The sequence below is a fragment of the Macrotis lagotis genome, chromosome 6 (genome assembly GCF_037893015.1).
Source record: "Macrotis lagotis isolate mMagLag1 chromosome 6, bilby.v1.9.chrom.fasta, whole genome shotgun sequence".
Classification (NCBI taxonomy): Eukaryota; Metazoa; Chordata; class Mammalia; order Peramelemorphia; family Peramelidae; genus Macrotis; species Macrotis lagotis.
The window spans coordinates 19,859,242-19,875,610 of NC_133663.1; the positions used below are offsets into that span (position 1 = coordinate 19,859,242).

A 16,369-nucleotide genomic window follows, 5' to 3' on the forward strand; every position below is an offset into this window, starting at 1 on the left:
TTTTACCTTCTACATATGGTTTACTTCATCTGCAGACTTCCAGCAAAGGGGATTCCACTGCTTCCAAAGATAGCACATTCCACTTCTGAACAGTTCTAATTATTAAGAAAAAGTTCCTTCTATTAAGTCAATATCCTGCCATGCTCTTTGGCCATTATTCCTACTTCTGACCTCAGAGGCCAAGAAATTTACAATAAAGTTGGTCCTTGGTGTTTTGGGGTTTTTAATGATCATGTTTTTAAATGTTAATGAGAAAATATAAGAAGCAACATGATCTAGCAGACTGAGTCTCAAGACTGAGATGTAAGGGAGGGGCAGCTTAGGTGGCACAGTGGATAGAGCACCGGCCCTGGAGTCAGGAGTCCCTGAGTTCAAATCTGGTCTCAGACACTTAATAATTACCTATCAGTGTGGCCTTGGGCAAGCCCCTTAACCCCATTGCCTTGCAAAAAAAAAAAAACCTAAAAAAAAAGAGTGAGATGTGAGTTCAAACACTGTGAATACATGCATAACTTATCTCTTATTGCTATCTGTCTCAGGAATGGAGAAAGAGATAGCATTTGAAACTCAAAACAATTTTAACACGTAATTATAGAAAAAATTGTATCAAAATATTATATAAAACAAAAAAATGGCCCTGACACTTGTTGCCTATGTGCTCTTGGTTAAGTCATTCAACCTCATTATCCCCCAGCAATTCTTTAAGAAAAGATAGAGAATCAATTGAAGTAGTTTCCTCATCAAGGGGGTCCAAGAGCCAATGAAATCACAGATCTCAATAAGGCTTATTATCTGAGGGTCAGGAAAGTTAAGTGACTTTGTTCACTATCATTAAACTGTTCTCTCTGGACTCCAAATCTGTCTCCCTCTGAAGTGTACCTCATTAATAACAGGAGAAAAATACAAGAGAATAACACCAAAACACCAATGTCGCCCACCAGCATAAAAGTAGATGGAAAGAAGACAAAAACCTCTGTACCTAAGCAGATTTATTTTTTTCCCTCTCCATGCATTGACAAAAAATTTGGTGGAAATTACATTATTTCATTCTGCAAAGGGTCATTGAAATGAACATTTCTATTTAATATACTTGTAAAAAAATTCAAAATAAAAAATAAGCCCATTGATGTAGTTTAAAAAAATCTGCCCCCACCCCCACCTATATCACATATAAAAAAGAAACTCATAGAGATTCCATATGGATTCCTGAATATTAAAAATAATTTTGGCCCATGAGGAAGAATTGTTTTTTGAACAAACAAGAGTGTTAGCTTTCATATAGTGTATTATACCCATAATCCAAGGCTGTATTTCATTTCTGTTGAGGTCCTTTTGACACCGGTCTTCACTTTTCTCAGTTCTATACAGATCAAGGACCTCCTAATCATTCCTCATCTCATAACTGTTTTGAGTCTTTGTTCATCACTTGCATGGGCATGAAGGTAGAAAAGAATCCATTCTTTTCCATTCCCTCTGAGTCACTCAACAACTTAAAGATAGTGGTTGTCTGTCATCCAATCAAGCCCATGGCACAGGTGAAGACGGAAGTTCCATAGTAATATACACTTATCCAGGGATAGAAGGAATCCCAGGACAAATGAAAGACTGCACAGATGCTTATGTGCATGAGTATGGGTGCATCAGTCAGATTCAGTATCAAATAACAGAAGGAAGGTGCATCTGTTGTTGATGCCAATAGAAAAGTTAAGTGAGATTAACACAAAGAACAGGACACCCACTCTCAGTTTGATAGGCTTCAAATCCCTGACCAGGTATCTTGGTTCACAGTTTCCCTAAGAAAAGTGATCATGTTTTACCTGAAGCTAAAAGGTCAACATTGTCCAAGCACCATGGAAAAGGTAAGCAAATGCTACATTGATTTGGGGAAAGAAGGGTGCCAGAGGAAGAGAGGAAGAATATTTTTAATATTCCAGGCTCTTCCCTCCTTCCCTGCTCTCTTCAAGTTTTCTGTTCCAGCTTATCTTCCATTTTTTCCTCAGCTTTATTTGACCAGGAAACTGGGAATATCCATGAAACTCCATGACCGCTTCATCACTGGCTTCTGGTCTCAAAGTTGCATCAACTAATGGACACTTGGAATGGCCTGAACTCTTTAGAAAGCTTCCTGAGGTTTCCATTATGAAGGTGCTCTTCCAAGGCGTCACATCTGCTCCAAGAAACCTGCAAGAAAAGAAAGACATGTGCATGTCAATGCAAGGAAATATAGCTTTGCCAACTGATCGTGAGCTCTTTGAGGGCAGGGACTGTTTTTGTCTCTTCTGATATCCAAAGCACATAGTTGATTCTTAATAAATGTTGATTGACTGATCGACTGAAGAATTTGATAAAATACTAGAAAACTTTGTGAACATGTTTTTGTTGTTCCAACATTTCATACACGTCCAACTCTTGGAGTGGTTTGACAAAACTGGAGTGGTTTGTCATTTCCTTCTCCAGTTCATTTGACAGATGAGGAAACTGAGGCAAATGGGGTTAAGTGACTTGCCCAGGATACAGGATGAAATAAATAGAACAAGGTGAAAAATATGTGTTTGTATAAATATGTGAAAACAACAATATTATAAATGAAAAGAACAGCAATGGGAAATCAAATCCTAAGTGACTGTAAAGAGGCCAATCCGGGTCTCTTTCCCATGTCCTTCCCTCCTTCAACATGTCTCCTTTCTCTCTGCAGAGAGGTATGAGCATATGGGAATACCCCAGGACACACACCAGGAGAAATGGTCCCAGGATTGGCTCATTTTGCCCAGTGATTTTTTATTAGCTACAAGGGAAGGTTTGAGGCTACTGGGGATATATCTGGGAATGAATGTGACTGAAATGCCTGATCATCTGTGGGAGTTCACCATGAAGGACTTCCTCTATTAATGAGTACACAGCAGCCCCTTCTCTGCAATGGGAAGTTGTCTGTTATTTTCTGAGAAAGAAGAAGCTCACCAAGACAGTCCTCTATCTGGCTCTTCCCAGAATGTCCTCTTTTACCTTTTCAGTCATCTTGCAATCTCCTCCTCCTCCTCCACACTTTTAATAACCCATTGCTACCATTCTTCGCTAATAATACGATCCAAAGCTAACGCTTCATCTTCTATCTCCTATTTGCCCCTGCTGTTCCCAATTCTGAAAGGCTCTCCTTCCTGGTCTCTTTCTCTTGACATCTCTGGGTTCTTAGAAGACTCATTGTAAAGGCTTTTTCTCCAGGAAGCTTCCCTCCCTCCCTCCTCTAATATAACCTCCCATCAATTCTGTATCATTCTTTATTTACATATTTCTCCCATTAGCATGGAAGTTCCCTGAAGATAGAGATTGTTTTGGTGGTTTTTGCCTGTTTGCATATCTTCAGTATCTTCAGGCTAGGGCTAAGCCTTTAGATACTTGCTGATTGATTAATGGAGGTACCTTCTAAAGCAAGTTTGAGATGTGGATCCCTTGTAGTCAGTTCACTGAAGTATATGGACCTCTTCTAAAAATCATGCTTTTAAATGCATAAAATAAAATATGAAAGACTCTAAAGGAAAATGATTGCATTGAAATGCAATATTACCAAGATTTTTTTTAAAGTTCGTGGTGCCTCCCCAACCCCAAAAGCCTATTTGTAACCCAAGACAAGGATCAACCCATTGGTGTTCCAGACTAGTTACTAACTTGCAGAAGAGATAGCGCTAAGTCTCTCTATTAGAATATGACCTTTTGCTGAAGAACTCACAGGGAGAAAGAAAAAAAGAAAAAATGAGATACTATACATATCTGTACACACATACCTAATTCAGAATGGATGTTTTGGGAGGAAAAGAAAGGGAAATTATTTAAAATTTCAAATCCCAAACCCATCCCCTTGGGTTATGAAATTAGAACTATATGGTTCATCATTTTCTTATTTCATCCTTGGGCATCAAACATCAGAATAATCTGGTGGTGATGGAATTTGGGGAACACGGAACTTTATCCAACGCAACAAAGATGAAAGAAATTACAGAAGGAGCCACCTAGTGTCCACTACACAATCCTGAAACATGTTTTTTGGTTTCCTAATGTAACTCAAAAAATACTAAGCGAGGGGAGCAGTGCTTTTTGGTATAGCTGGATGTCACAAAGTAATAATCTAAACGTTTTATTCTGCGACTCAGGGAGAAGATGATGAATGCATAATGGGGAGACAACAATACAAGACCTTTTTTGTTATCCTGGACTATTTTGGCAGTCTGTCTGGGGAAACATGTGGACATTTTCTCAGATTAATATGCTTAAATATTTAAAACACAGAAAACCATGACACTGAATTAAAATGTTTACGTATGGTTACATGTGTACATGTGTGTCTATGTTCTCTTTTGTAAAGCCCTGGTGTCAAAACCCCTAATGAAGAAGTCTTGTTCAAGGGTCATAGGACTGACCCATACGTTCCTGCTGGCACCCTGCCTCATTATACTACTTTTCCCCCATTATCTCCTTTCTTTCTATGGTCATAAAATCATTGGGCAAAGAAAATACATTTACAAAACAAAAGTCATGCTTCCAAAGTTTTACAACTATCTACCCAGCAAATGAAACAGAAGAGTTCACTGACCATCTAGGCAACAGCTTCTATAGCAACAATTATCACATTATTTTTGTGTGTCTAGAATTGACAAAGAGATTATTTTTCAGGGACAAATATGATGAGGTATTCTGCTCTGGCTGTTAAAAAGCCTGTAGATTGATCTCCCTTATAAGCTGAAACGGAATCAGCAGGATCCATGACACCAACATTAGTTTTGAAATACTCTGTGTCATAACTTATTCTTCTCATTAATATTAATATAGTTCTACTCAATGTTATTAATATGGTTATTATCTTTATAGACAGAAAACATGAAAAGTATAAAGGATTTTATCAATAAATATTGACATTTATAGTTTGAAGTTTGTTATAGTAGTATTTAGTAGAATAAATGATGAGCGAATAGACAGAATATTTATTAAGCATTTACTTTTGGTCAGCTGTGATACATGCTGAGGTTACCAAAATAAGCAAAAAAGGCAATCTATAACCTCAAGGAGTTTTACATTCTAATGGGAGAAGACAACACTGAAAAAGATAAGGCTGGTAGAAAAGGCCTGAGTGTGAAGGGTATTCCCAAGAATGAAGTGAGAGCACAGTCTGGGAGCCTCATGAAATGATGGTCCAGACCAGGGACAATCAGCAGAGAGGACCACAGCCAGTGGGCAGTGAGGTAGAGAAATCCAGAAAGTGAGGAAAGTAGATATTTTTAATGAAAAGAAAGGGCGGGGCATGAGAATTTTTCTATGAAAAGGGGATTAGGATGGAACTTCATAAGGTTTAGAAACCAACTTTGTAATCTATAGACCAGGAGAATTAGTGTAAACAATACTAATATGGGTGTGTGTGTGTGTGTGTGTGTGTGTGTGTATAACCTGGGAATAAAGGACAATTGTACAGTGTTTAGTTGGATCAAAGTACAATGATGGGGAAGATTTGCCTTCCACGTCACTCTTTCCCCATCTCAGTTTCAATATATGGCAGATGAGTATAAGAAATTAAATGGGAATTTGGGGGGGAATTTTGAGGAAGCCACGGGTGATGCGTAAATTTAGAAACTCAGAAATGCATAAAATGTATGATATATAATATTGTTATATCTTATCTTTTTATACTATAATAATTCAGACTTCTCTGGTATAAAGGGAAGGCCAAAAAATTTTATGTGAATTTTCCAGATCCGAGGGGCACCGTGCCCCTCACCCTCACTATGATGCAGGAATAACTATAATTCCTGAATCTTTCTCACATACCTTTCAGGATCTCATGGACCTCCACAGAAGCATCACTTTCCAAGCAGTTGTACAGATTCTTGGCTGTCGCATTATTCCGTTCCCTCTCTTGCCATTTCTTCAGCATTCTGAACTTGCAAACTGTAATGTCTTCATACTTTTCCTGAATAGCATCAATGTCAGCAATTTCTAATCCCAAGTTGGCAATGCCAAGTTGGATCCACTCCTTCCCAAATTTCTTAGCCAGAGTCATCAATTGCTTATCTGATAACACCTCCTTGATGGGTTCTAAAAACAGAGGAGACTGTTAGCAACTGGTTCTGACTCCAGTTTGATCACTTATAACTATTTATGTAATGAACACAGACTCCCCCAAAAAGTCAATAAACATTTACTAAGTGCCTACTATGAGCCAGGCACTGTGCCAAGTGCTGAGGATAGAAGGAAAGTGAAAAGTCTGTCCTTGCCCTGCTTACCATCTAATCAAGGAGACAAAAACAAATGAATATAGACAAAGCAAGTTAATGTAAGATTAATAGCAACAATTAACAGAGGAAAACCCCTGGAATTGAGAGAAGTTGAAGAAGGCTGCAGAAGATGAAATTTTAATTGGAACTTAAAGGAAGCCAGGGAGGTTGGGGCAGAGCAGGGGAGGGGGAGAGTTCAGGGAATGCCTAGAACTGAAAGATGGAGCTCCTTGTTTGTGGAACAGAGTAGAAGTCAATCAGTGTCACTGGATTAAACAGCGTAGAGGGAAGAGCAAGTGATAAGACCCAGAAGGTCAAAGGAGGTTTGGAGGGGTGGCTAGGTGGCAAAGGGGTGGCTAGGTGGCATAGTGGATAAAGGACCAGCCCTGGAGTCAGGAGTACCTGGGTTCAAATCTGGTCTCAGACACTTAATAATGACCTAGCTGTGTGGCCTTGGGCAAGCCGCTTAACCCCGTTTGCTTTGCAAAAAAAAAAAACTAAACTAAAAAAAAAACAAAGGGGGCTTGGAATGTCAAGCAGAGCATCTTGGAGTTGATCCAACAGGCAACAGAGAGCCATTGGAGTTTATGAGTAGGTGAGGGAGTGATCACTTTAGTGACTGGATGGAGGATGGGCTGAAAGGGGGAAGAGACTGAAGCAGGCAGATCCCCCCCCCAGGAGTGGTTGCAATAGTCTAGGTAAGGAGAGTCTTTACCAGAGTGGGGGCAATATCAGAGGAGAGAAGGCGACATATTGGGGAGATGCTGCACAGGTGACAACCACCAGAGATGGTGCAGAAGTAAAATCAACAGACCTTGGCAACTGCTTGGAAATGAGGAGTCCAGGATGACTGGGAGCCTGAGGGACTGCAAAGATGAGACTGCCCTCTACAGTAAAAGGGAAGGTGGGGAGACAAGGAGGAAAGTTACTAAGTTCCCTTTGGACAGGCTGAGTTGAAGATGTCTACTGGACATCCAGTTTGAGACGTCTGAGGAGCAGCAGAGAGACTGGAATGGGAAAGGTGGACTTTAAAATCATCAGCACAGAGATGGTAATTACATCTATAGGTGTCAATGAGATCGTGAAGTAAAACAGTGTAGAAGGAGAAGAGAAGAAGGCTCAGGCCAGGGGCACCTGTCATAGAAGGCGTGATCTGGAGGAGCGTCTACCAAAGGGGGCAGATAAAGAAGGACAGGAAGGATTGGGGAAGGAGAAGGAGAAAGTGGAGGGGGAGGGGGGGATGTTCCATAAACGCAGAGAAAAGAAAGTATCCGGGGGGAAAAAAGGACTGACAGTGTCAAAGGCAGTCAAGAGGTCAAGGGGAAAGAGAATGGAGAAAAAGCAGCAGATCAGGGATGTACTGCAACACATTCTCATGACACTGTGCCTGTCCAGTAACATCATGATGAAAAAAGAACCCCAGATTCTCCAGGGATGATGACAGTCACTAAAATCATTCTTTCCATTTGGATTAGATTCCTTGATTTGAAAAAATAAGAGTGAGCTACAAAGAAAAGTCTTCTCTATGCCCTTTTCTCCCTAAGCAAGTCCAGCTTCCTCTTTCTAGGTACACCACTCTTCTACGGAGGCATTAGCCCCGCTGAGTCCTTGTCTCCCCCAGACCATTGGCAAAACGTATTTCCATAATAAAAGAAGATCTACCTTTGGAAGAAGGTGAGAATTCACAGGAAAATAATCATGGCATCCTTTATATTCCTAAAAATAGTATTACCACCTTAGAAGACTATAGAAATTTCCTAGAGATCTTGAAAGAATGATCAAATGAAATGAAACTCCAGAGACAGTACGTGCTAGTGAAAAGTATTCTAGAATCAGAGGACTTAGGTTCAAATGCTTCCTCTGATGATTACTGTCACTGGTAAAGTCATTTAACTCCCATGAATCTCAGTTTTCCCATTTGCAAAATGAGGGAATTGACCTGAATGGCCACCTGAAGCCTCTTCCAGTTTCAGATTTAGGATCCAATAAAATTGAGATACTATGGCATGGTGGTCTATACAGTGAGGAGGAGATTAGGGAAAATCATTCAGAGCAATAGCTCATTTTATATTGGTAAAACCCAATATAGTGCTTTACACGGATCACATGCTGTATTATCTATCTTACATTGTGCTGCACATCACACATGCAACACAGGAGTTCAATCTTGTATTATATGTATATCATATGTTACATGGGTATTATATCATACCTTTACCTTGCGTAATAAATACATATAATAGATATTCCATTTGATTATCATAATAACCCTGTGAAGTGGGTACTATTAGTATCATCCATTTTTTAAATTTTTTAAATTGTATTTTTTAAATTAATGAACAGTCTCAAGGAAGATGAATGACTTGTCCAAGGCCCAGAAATAGAAAGAAGCTAAGGTAGAATTTGAACTGGGTCTTCCCGGCTTTGGCAGCTAGGTGGCGCCTGGAGTCAAGAAGACCCCTCTGAGGTCAGATCTAGCCTAATTGTCTGACTCTGAGCAAGTCATTTAAAGCTATCTCCTTTTGCCTCAGTTTCCTCATCTGCAAAATCAGCTGGAGAAGGAAATGGCAAACCACCCCAGTTTCTCTGCCAAGAGACAAATGGGGTCATGAAGAGTTGGCTATGACTGAAAGGGCTGAACCACAAAAACACAACATGAGCAATTTCTTGGATACTCATGGAAACCACAAAGCAAGATGTGACCAAAATAAACTCACTCTACAAGTCCAGAGTAGGTCAGCCAGCCAACCAGCCTGCTGAGAAGTCACCCACTCCATCTAATTAGAGGGGCGCATTAACAGGCCTACACTGGAGTCCTAAAGCTCATTTTTTTAATATTTCAATAACTATAGTATCATTTTATAACTCTCCATATTTTATTCTACACATTACTCCAAGAAGGGACCCATAGCCTTGAGCGCTCTCTGCTGCCAAAGGGATCCACAACACCAAAAAGAATAAGACTTGATTTGGAGAGAGCCATCGTTCTATGAAGGAGGGAAACATCATCATTGCTGTCAGATACTCATTTTTTATTAATATTCCCAGAATTTACCCCAGTGCCCAGCAAAGAGTACCTACTAGGTGACTTAGTAGCCCAAGGATATTTGGAACGTCACCTTCCAAAACCTCGATTTGTAACCAGGGGATTCCTTGGGGGTGCAGCATAAAGAGAAACAAGACCAGATCCTCCCTGTCACTGATCTCTTGCAGAAAACTATCCCGATGGGAACTGAAGCTGGGAAGGAAAATGGGCATCTGCCTGCCCCCAAGCTGCCTCTTGGTCAAAGCTTTGAAAAGATGAGCTATAACAGATGACACAGTGCCCTCTAGCGGCTCCTTAATTCCCACCAAGAGAACTCATTTTCAATCTGGGACATTTTCAAGAATGATCAAAACAAACAAACAAAAAAGAATGTTCCAAGCAACATTAGTCCATAAGATCAAGGAGGTCCTCAAAGAAGGGGAATGAAAATCTGCCTCCTGTCTAAGCCTTTGCAGAAGTAAGGACTATTGCTGAGAACATCAGGGTGGGGTTGGGGGAAGATTTGGGATTTGGGAGTTTTTTCCTTTCCCTCTCCCTTTATAAGGGCTGGCTCTCTCGATTATAGGCTATAACAAATCAAAATCTATTAAAAAATTTGATTCTAATACTACTAGTGAAAAATCACTTTCACTTATATGTATACTATATATAATCTCTCTCTCTCTCTCTCTCTCTCTCTCTCTCTCTCTCTCTCTCTCTCCTTGCCCTCCAACATTAGTAGAAAGAGATTCATTCATTCTGTGACAGCTACCTCAATCACTAAAATCATAATTTTGTATATATATAGGGATATACCTGCACATAAATATACCTATCCCCAGACATAGACACCTGTGAACATATATACCTATCGAGAGTATGCCAAAACTGTTAATGCAATCTTAACCTTTAATTACTTAAAATTGCACTGAAGCTTTTTAGAACAATATCTGTATGTGTGTCTGTGTCTGTATGTAAGATCAGTGACTTTCCTATTGGAGGTCTCCCAGAAGAACCCTTTCTAACACTGTAGCTAATACTAACTCTATAGTTTTTAAAAGAGGATCACCAGCCAGTAAGTGATTTGCCCAGGGGCATCAGCCAATATATGGCAAAGATGGCATTTTAAGCCAATCTTTTATGATCTGAAGGCTTTCTCTACATGTACTGTGCCCCATGCTTCCTGGCCATGGAATCAGAGCCCAAATCTCTGATGTAAAGCTGGGAGCCCACCTAGCCCAAACCACCTCTCACTTTACAGATAACAATAATGAAGCCTGGAGAGGTCACCCTGAGGCACCAAAGCCGGAATTTGAACCCAGTTACACCCAACCAGGATTGTTCTCACTGAACCACAAAGCCCTGGGTTCAAGACCCAGATCCTCCACTTTTCATCTACGTGACCTTATGAAAGTCTCATCACCTCTATACATCAGTTTTCTGACCCTCTAAATGGGAAGAACATGAGCTGTTTCCTCCCCTGTTGAATGCCAGAGTTGGAATGGATAGGTTCCAGGCTCCCTTCTGGTTCTAAAACACTGATGTGCCAAACTGAGAAAGTAACTACAAAACTGAAAATAATTCACATATCTATACTAATAATTTTAAAACCTTATTTCATTATTAATATTAATTTAAATTAATAAAATAAAATGTTAATATTAAATATTATATTTATACCTATTGGGGGGTAATTTCTAACTTCCAAAATCCCCCAAAGGGGGGAGAGGAGGGAAAATGACTTTTGCTTGAGTGACGTTTTACCAATAAATTTAGATAGAAATTAGAAAGAAATTAACCAGGCTTTAGTTGCCTGGTTAACAATTGATTTTGTTAATCCATTTTTAGACTTTTTTGAGATACTTTAGGTATTAAGAACATTAATTCAAATAAACAGATATTCAGAAAGTTAGAGAAAAGTCCTCAGATGTATAAGTCAAGCGTTCTGAATTCACAGACACATTTTTTCAAAGGAGTAGACAATGGTTTCTTGAACTGTGCTGTGCTGTCCCAGAAAGGCAAGTCACCTGACTGATGAATTGTTTTGAAAATATTATTCATATTTTGATTAGTAAATAAAACCATCTTCCTCCTAAAAATTTATATAAGGATGCAAAGTTGGACAGAAGCTCCTTGAAGACAAGCATGAGTTCATTTTAAGCTTTCTAATTCCAGGGTCCAGATTAGGCTCTGCAAGAATGAGCATTTACACCTCAGATATCAGTAGTTGCTACTAATCAGGGCTTGATTTGGGTTTTTTATTGTCTATATTTAAGAAATTGTTAGAAAAACGTAAATGGAGGGGCAGCTAGGTGGCACAGTGAATAGAACACTGGCCCTGGAGTCAGGAGGACCTGAGTTCAAATCTGATCTCAGATACTTCATAATGACCTAGCTGTGTGGCCTTGGGCAAGCCACTTAACCCCATTTGCCTTGCAAAAATCAAAAAGAAAAAGAAAAAGGAAAGAAAAATGTAAATAATGCAGATAAACTTTTAAATAAGTTAAGTACATATTTGGAGGGATGGGGGAGAGCCAATGGTTAAATATTTCTCAGCACATCACTCCCTAGACCTGCATCTCATACATCTTGAATTATTTGTTAAAATGATAAAAAAAAAAAAAAAGTCCCTTTTACACAAGAGACTCAAGAGTCTACTCAGGAAAAGATGTATCTAAGGAACTATGACACATAAAAACATTTGGTCAGGTGCGCCACTAGGTGGCACCATAATACACAAAGTGCCAGACCTGGAGTCAGGAAGATTTAGCTTCCTGTGTTCAAATCTACCCTCAATTATTAGCTGTTACACCCTAGGCAAGTCACTTAACCCTGTGTACCTCAGTTTCCTCAACTATAAAATGAGCTAAAGAGAGAAATGGCAAACCACTCCCATGTCTTTGCCAAGAAAATCCCAAATGGGATCATGAAGCTTTTGACATGACTAAAAAATTACTGAACAAGAGAGATCCTAAGAAAAAAAGCTTGGGGACCTCAAAGTGGGGAGTTTGGAGTAGGTGGTGGGAGAGGGAGAGACATATACTGAGAGAGAGTAAGAAAAAGAAAAAGTAAGAGAGAGAGACAGAGAGAGAGACAGAGAGAGAGATACATACTTTGGAGATTGGGGAAGATTGGAGAATGAAAGGTTTCCTGAAACAGGTGCCATTTGAGATGGGCAGACACAGAAGCAGGAGAAGGGAGTGGTCAAGGGCCTCTCTTTGGCAAGAAGGCCAGGCTTGGGGATGCCAGGCAAACTGGGGCCATCTTGTGGAGGGCCTAGAATCACAAGTGAAGAGTTCAGACTTTCTTCAGAGCCAGGAAATAGGATGGCTGTGGGAGGCGCTGATGGGTTTTGTCCAGAGGGAGAACACAATCAGCTCAGTGTTTTAGGAAGGTTACTGAGGCAGAAGCAGGAAGGGCAGCCAGAGAGGGAGAGAGAAATGCCAGGCAGGGAGAAGGGTTAAATCACTGGTGTGAACACAATTAGTGAAACCAAACAAAAGTGTTTCCCATACCTGAAGGATCGACTTGCTTTATTCTTTTCGTGTAAATCTCCTTTTCAGGTAAACTGTCACTTATTTTCCTTCTTCTGTTAACTAAAGAAGGGAGAAAACAAATGACCTTAACTTCCTTGTTTTATCTTCAGCCCTTCCTTCCAAAATGCAAAACACTTTCTGTTTTAGTCCTGTAATTTGTTCCCCTCTCCCATCCCCTCCCAGCACCAACTCAATAGATCTTTCAAATGCCTTAAAATTAGGGCAGTAGATAAAAAAAAGTTGTGTAAGATGGCAGAATGGGTATAAATCTATGGATCTGGGTTTGTTTAGCATGCCATGCCCCATAAATGCCAATCCTGGTAACTTACGGTTTGTGCTGTTTTTCTGAATATTCTGGTTCTGATCATGTTGGATCCAGTCATCTGTTAAAACATTCAAAGATAAATATCTTTGGAAGGGAAATAAAAGGTATTTAGGAGAGGAGCTGGGGAAGTGGGGGAATGGAAGTAATTATATTCTCCCAAGAGAAGAAGAATCTGGGCTTGATTTGCTTGTACTGGTTTGTAGGCAGGATATCCAGGAAACCCACTACTAGCTTTCTATTAAGGGGTTTATCTCACCCACAGCTGGCCTTGGACTGATTCTCTACAGGAAGCAGCAAGCTATGACAGTGTTCTGTCCTTCCTCAGTGGCTATTGAATGAAACTGAGTTATTGTAAGCATCCTATTCATCCCTTGTGCCATTTTCCTCATCTAGTTCTCTATGGACTTCTCTTTGATTTTGGACCTGTCACCCTCAAATCTTTTTTTTTAATTTTATTTATTTAAGGCCATAGGGTTAAGTGACCTGCCCAAGGTCACATAGCTAAGCAATTATTAACTATGTGAGGCTGCATTTGAACTCAGGTCCTCCTGACTCCAGAGCTGGTACTCTATCCACTGTGCCAGCAAACTGCCCTTACCCACAAATCTTAGACCACACTTTCCAGCCTGGTCTCTGGAACTGATACTTCATGTAGTTCTTTTTTTTGTTTTTTGTTGTTGTTGCTTTGTTTTGTTTTTGCAAGGCAAATGGGGTTAAGTGGCTTGCCCAAGGCCACACAGCTAGGTCATTATGAAGTGTCTGAGGCCGGATTTGAACCCAGGTCCTCCTGACTCCAAGGCCGGTGCTCTATCCACTACGCCACCTAGCCGCCCCTTCATGTAGTTCTTAAACGGTGTGCTTTACTTGAAATAAGCTGCTCTTATTTTCCAGAAGCTTATCAATTGCTTCTCAGCAGTCAGTCACCCAGTACCCACTGGCACAATTCCCACTCCTAATCTGCTTCCCTGATGAGGCCCCTTCCTACAGGGCAAGGACACAATATGGTAGCTTAGTTCGGGATCTGGAACTAAGATGGGGAACAGCTTTTGGAACAACTCTTCTAAGACTGTTTTCCTTCCTCAAAACTTCCCTGAAAACCAACTCCCTTATTCCATGGAAAGCCATAATCCCAAAATCGTTTTTGCCTCTCAACATGGAACTGGACAGACAATTTGATTTCAATCCAAGCTTAAACTTATACCCTTTTCTCTGGGTCCATTGTTACCGATTGGCCACGCCCTTTGAACAGCTTGACTTTGGACAAAAAGAATGGGATGGCGACTGTTCTCACCATTAAGAAATTTTCTTCTCCGAGGTCCCTCTATGTCTATCTCCCCAAAACTTAAAAGCCTTTAGCGATTGAATGAGGAATGACATTTCATCATTCTTCCTCAGATAATTGGTGCTATTTTTCTACAGGTCCATGCATGTAATCTCCATAGGCATGACATTGCATGATAAATGGTCATGTATTCTATGACCTATTTACTCATGCAAACCCTAGGCTAACAGGAAAACAATACATTTCTCTGGTCTATTTAGGATTGGAAAGATCCACCTCTCAGACTGAGAAGGCCGTACTGAGGAATGGGCTTCTTCCTTCATTTCCAGTTTCAAGAATCCGGAGACAGGCTGGCGGCCCTTCCTCCTGACTTCACCTTCATCAAAGTCTCCGGAGGAAATAAAACTGAAGATCCGCAGCCATGCCCCGCCCCCCCATCCAGTTTCTCATCGATGTAAACAAACGACAACTGGGAAAGTGAAGGGCTGAGGAGCGTCCCGACAGTTAAAATAACCTTTTCTATAAGCAAAATAATGTAGGGGTGCGTTGGTCATCCGCAATATTCAAAAAGAAAGAAATCACACAAGGACTTAAAAGAAGATGTAGTGTCTCCCCATGTAAGTATTTGTGCAGATATGGGCATGGACATGTATATGGTGTCCATTATATGCACACACACACACACACACACACACACACACACACCACACTCTGTTCCAAAAGTCTTAGTTCCATTTTTTTTGAGGCTGGTAACAAACTTTATTGCTGACAAATACCTTTTCTAAATGGTACAATTCGGCTTACCATTTCAATTTATACAACTGGGAACAGAAAAAAGACCTCATTCAGATACTGAAATCCCTGAAATGCCTTGGAAAGACGAGAATTCAAAAGGCTGGACCATCAAGGAACAAGGTCTACTTGTCCGTCATTTCAAACAGAAATTTTCAGTAGAAGGGACTTGGCACTTTAATCCCTTTCCAGGATGACCAAAAGGATTCACGTAGGTATTGCCTATCTTCAAATTCAAGCACGGACAGCTAACATCTCTTCAAGGGATAGATTGGTGGGGAGGACTTAGGTCACCACATGAAGTGGAGGCAGCCCTATCACTGGCTATTTGGAAGCCAGGATCACGCAGTAGTAGCTATTTCCAGATACATCTTTTTTTCATCTCCAGATATTTTTGAGGAAGACACTCAGGACTGTCACTTCTCTTACTTAGTGCCATTTTTAAAAAAAGCAAACTGCACTAAGACTTTTGAAACTGCCTGGATATCATGTGTATAATTAGTCAAATGAGTTGTTTGCAAAAATAGAAGAGAATCCCTCATGACTAATATCACTAACCTATAGAATAGAAAAGCCCCAAATTATAAACTGACTGACTCTAGTGTCAGAGGACCTGACTCTGAATTCAATTTCTGAAACTACCTGTATGACCTCGGGCAAGTCTTCACTTCCCTTCGACTCAGCTTGGACTAATGATGAACTCCATGGCCTCTCTAGCTCTAAATTCTGATGAGATTTGACTCTATACTTGAGTCTGATGTTTGGAAAATAGACTTAAAATGACAATATTTCCAATGTGCTGCATGACCATACTAGTCTGTTTTTGTTGAGTTGTTTCAATCCTGTCCAATTCTTCAGGCTCCCATTTGGAGTGAACTTTTTTTTTACATTTTTGCAAGGCAAATGGGGTTAAGTGGTTTGCCCAAGGCCACACAGCTAGGTAATTATCAAGTGTCTGAGATGGGATTTGAACCCAGGTACTCCTGACTCCAGGGCCAGTGCTTTATCTACTAAGCCACTAAGCCACCCCTGGAGTGAGCTTTCTTGAAAACGATTCTGGAATGATTTGCCAGTTTCTTCTCCAGCTCATTTTTACAAATAAGAAATTGAGGCAAATAGGGTTAAGTGATTTGTTCAAGATCATACAAGTAA

General features: G+C 40.2%; 1 protein-coding gene across 1 annotated transcript in view; it reads right to left on the reverse strand.

The window, feature by feature from the left end:
- Positions 1 to 759: 759 nt before the first annotated feature.
- The window catches only part of LOC141490685 (uncharacterized), a 62,117-nt gene continuing 46,507 nt past the window's right edge, over positions 760 to 16,369 (reverse strand). Inside the window, exons 13-16 of the mRNA XM_074190837.1 lie at positions 13,148 to 13,201; positions 12,798 to 12,878; positions 5,812 to 6,078; positions 760 to 2,181 (exon numbers count right to left, since the gene is read on the reverse strand). Coding sequence (XP_074046938.1) covers positions 2,162 to 2,181; positions 5,812 to 6,078; positions 12,798 to 12,878; positions 13,148 to 13,201 — 422 coding nt within the window. The 3' untranslated portion in view covers positions 760 to 2,161. The remainder of the gene's footprint in view (positions 2,182 to 5,811; positions 6,079 to 12,797; positions 12,879 to 13,147; positions 13,202 to 16,369) is intronic.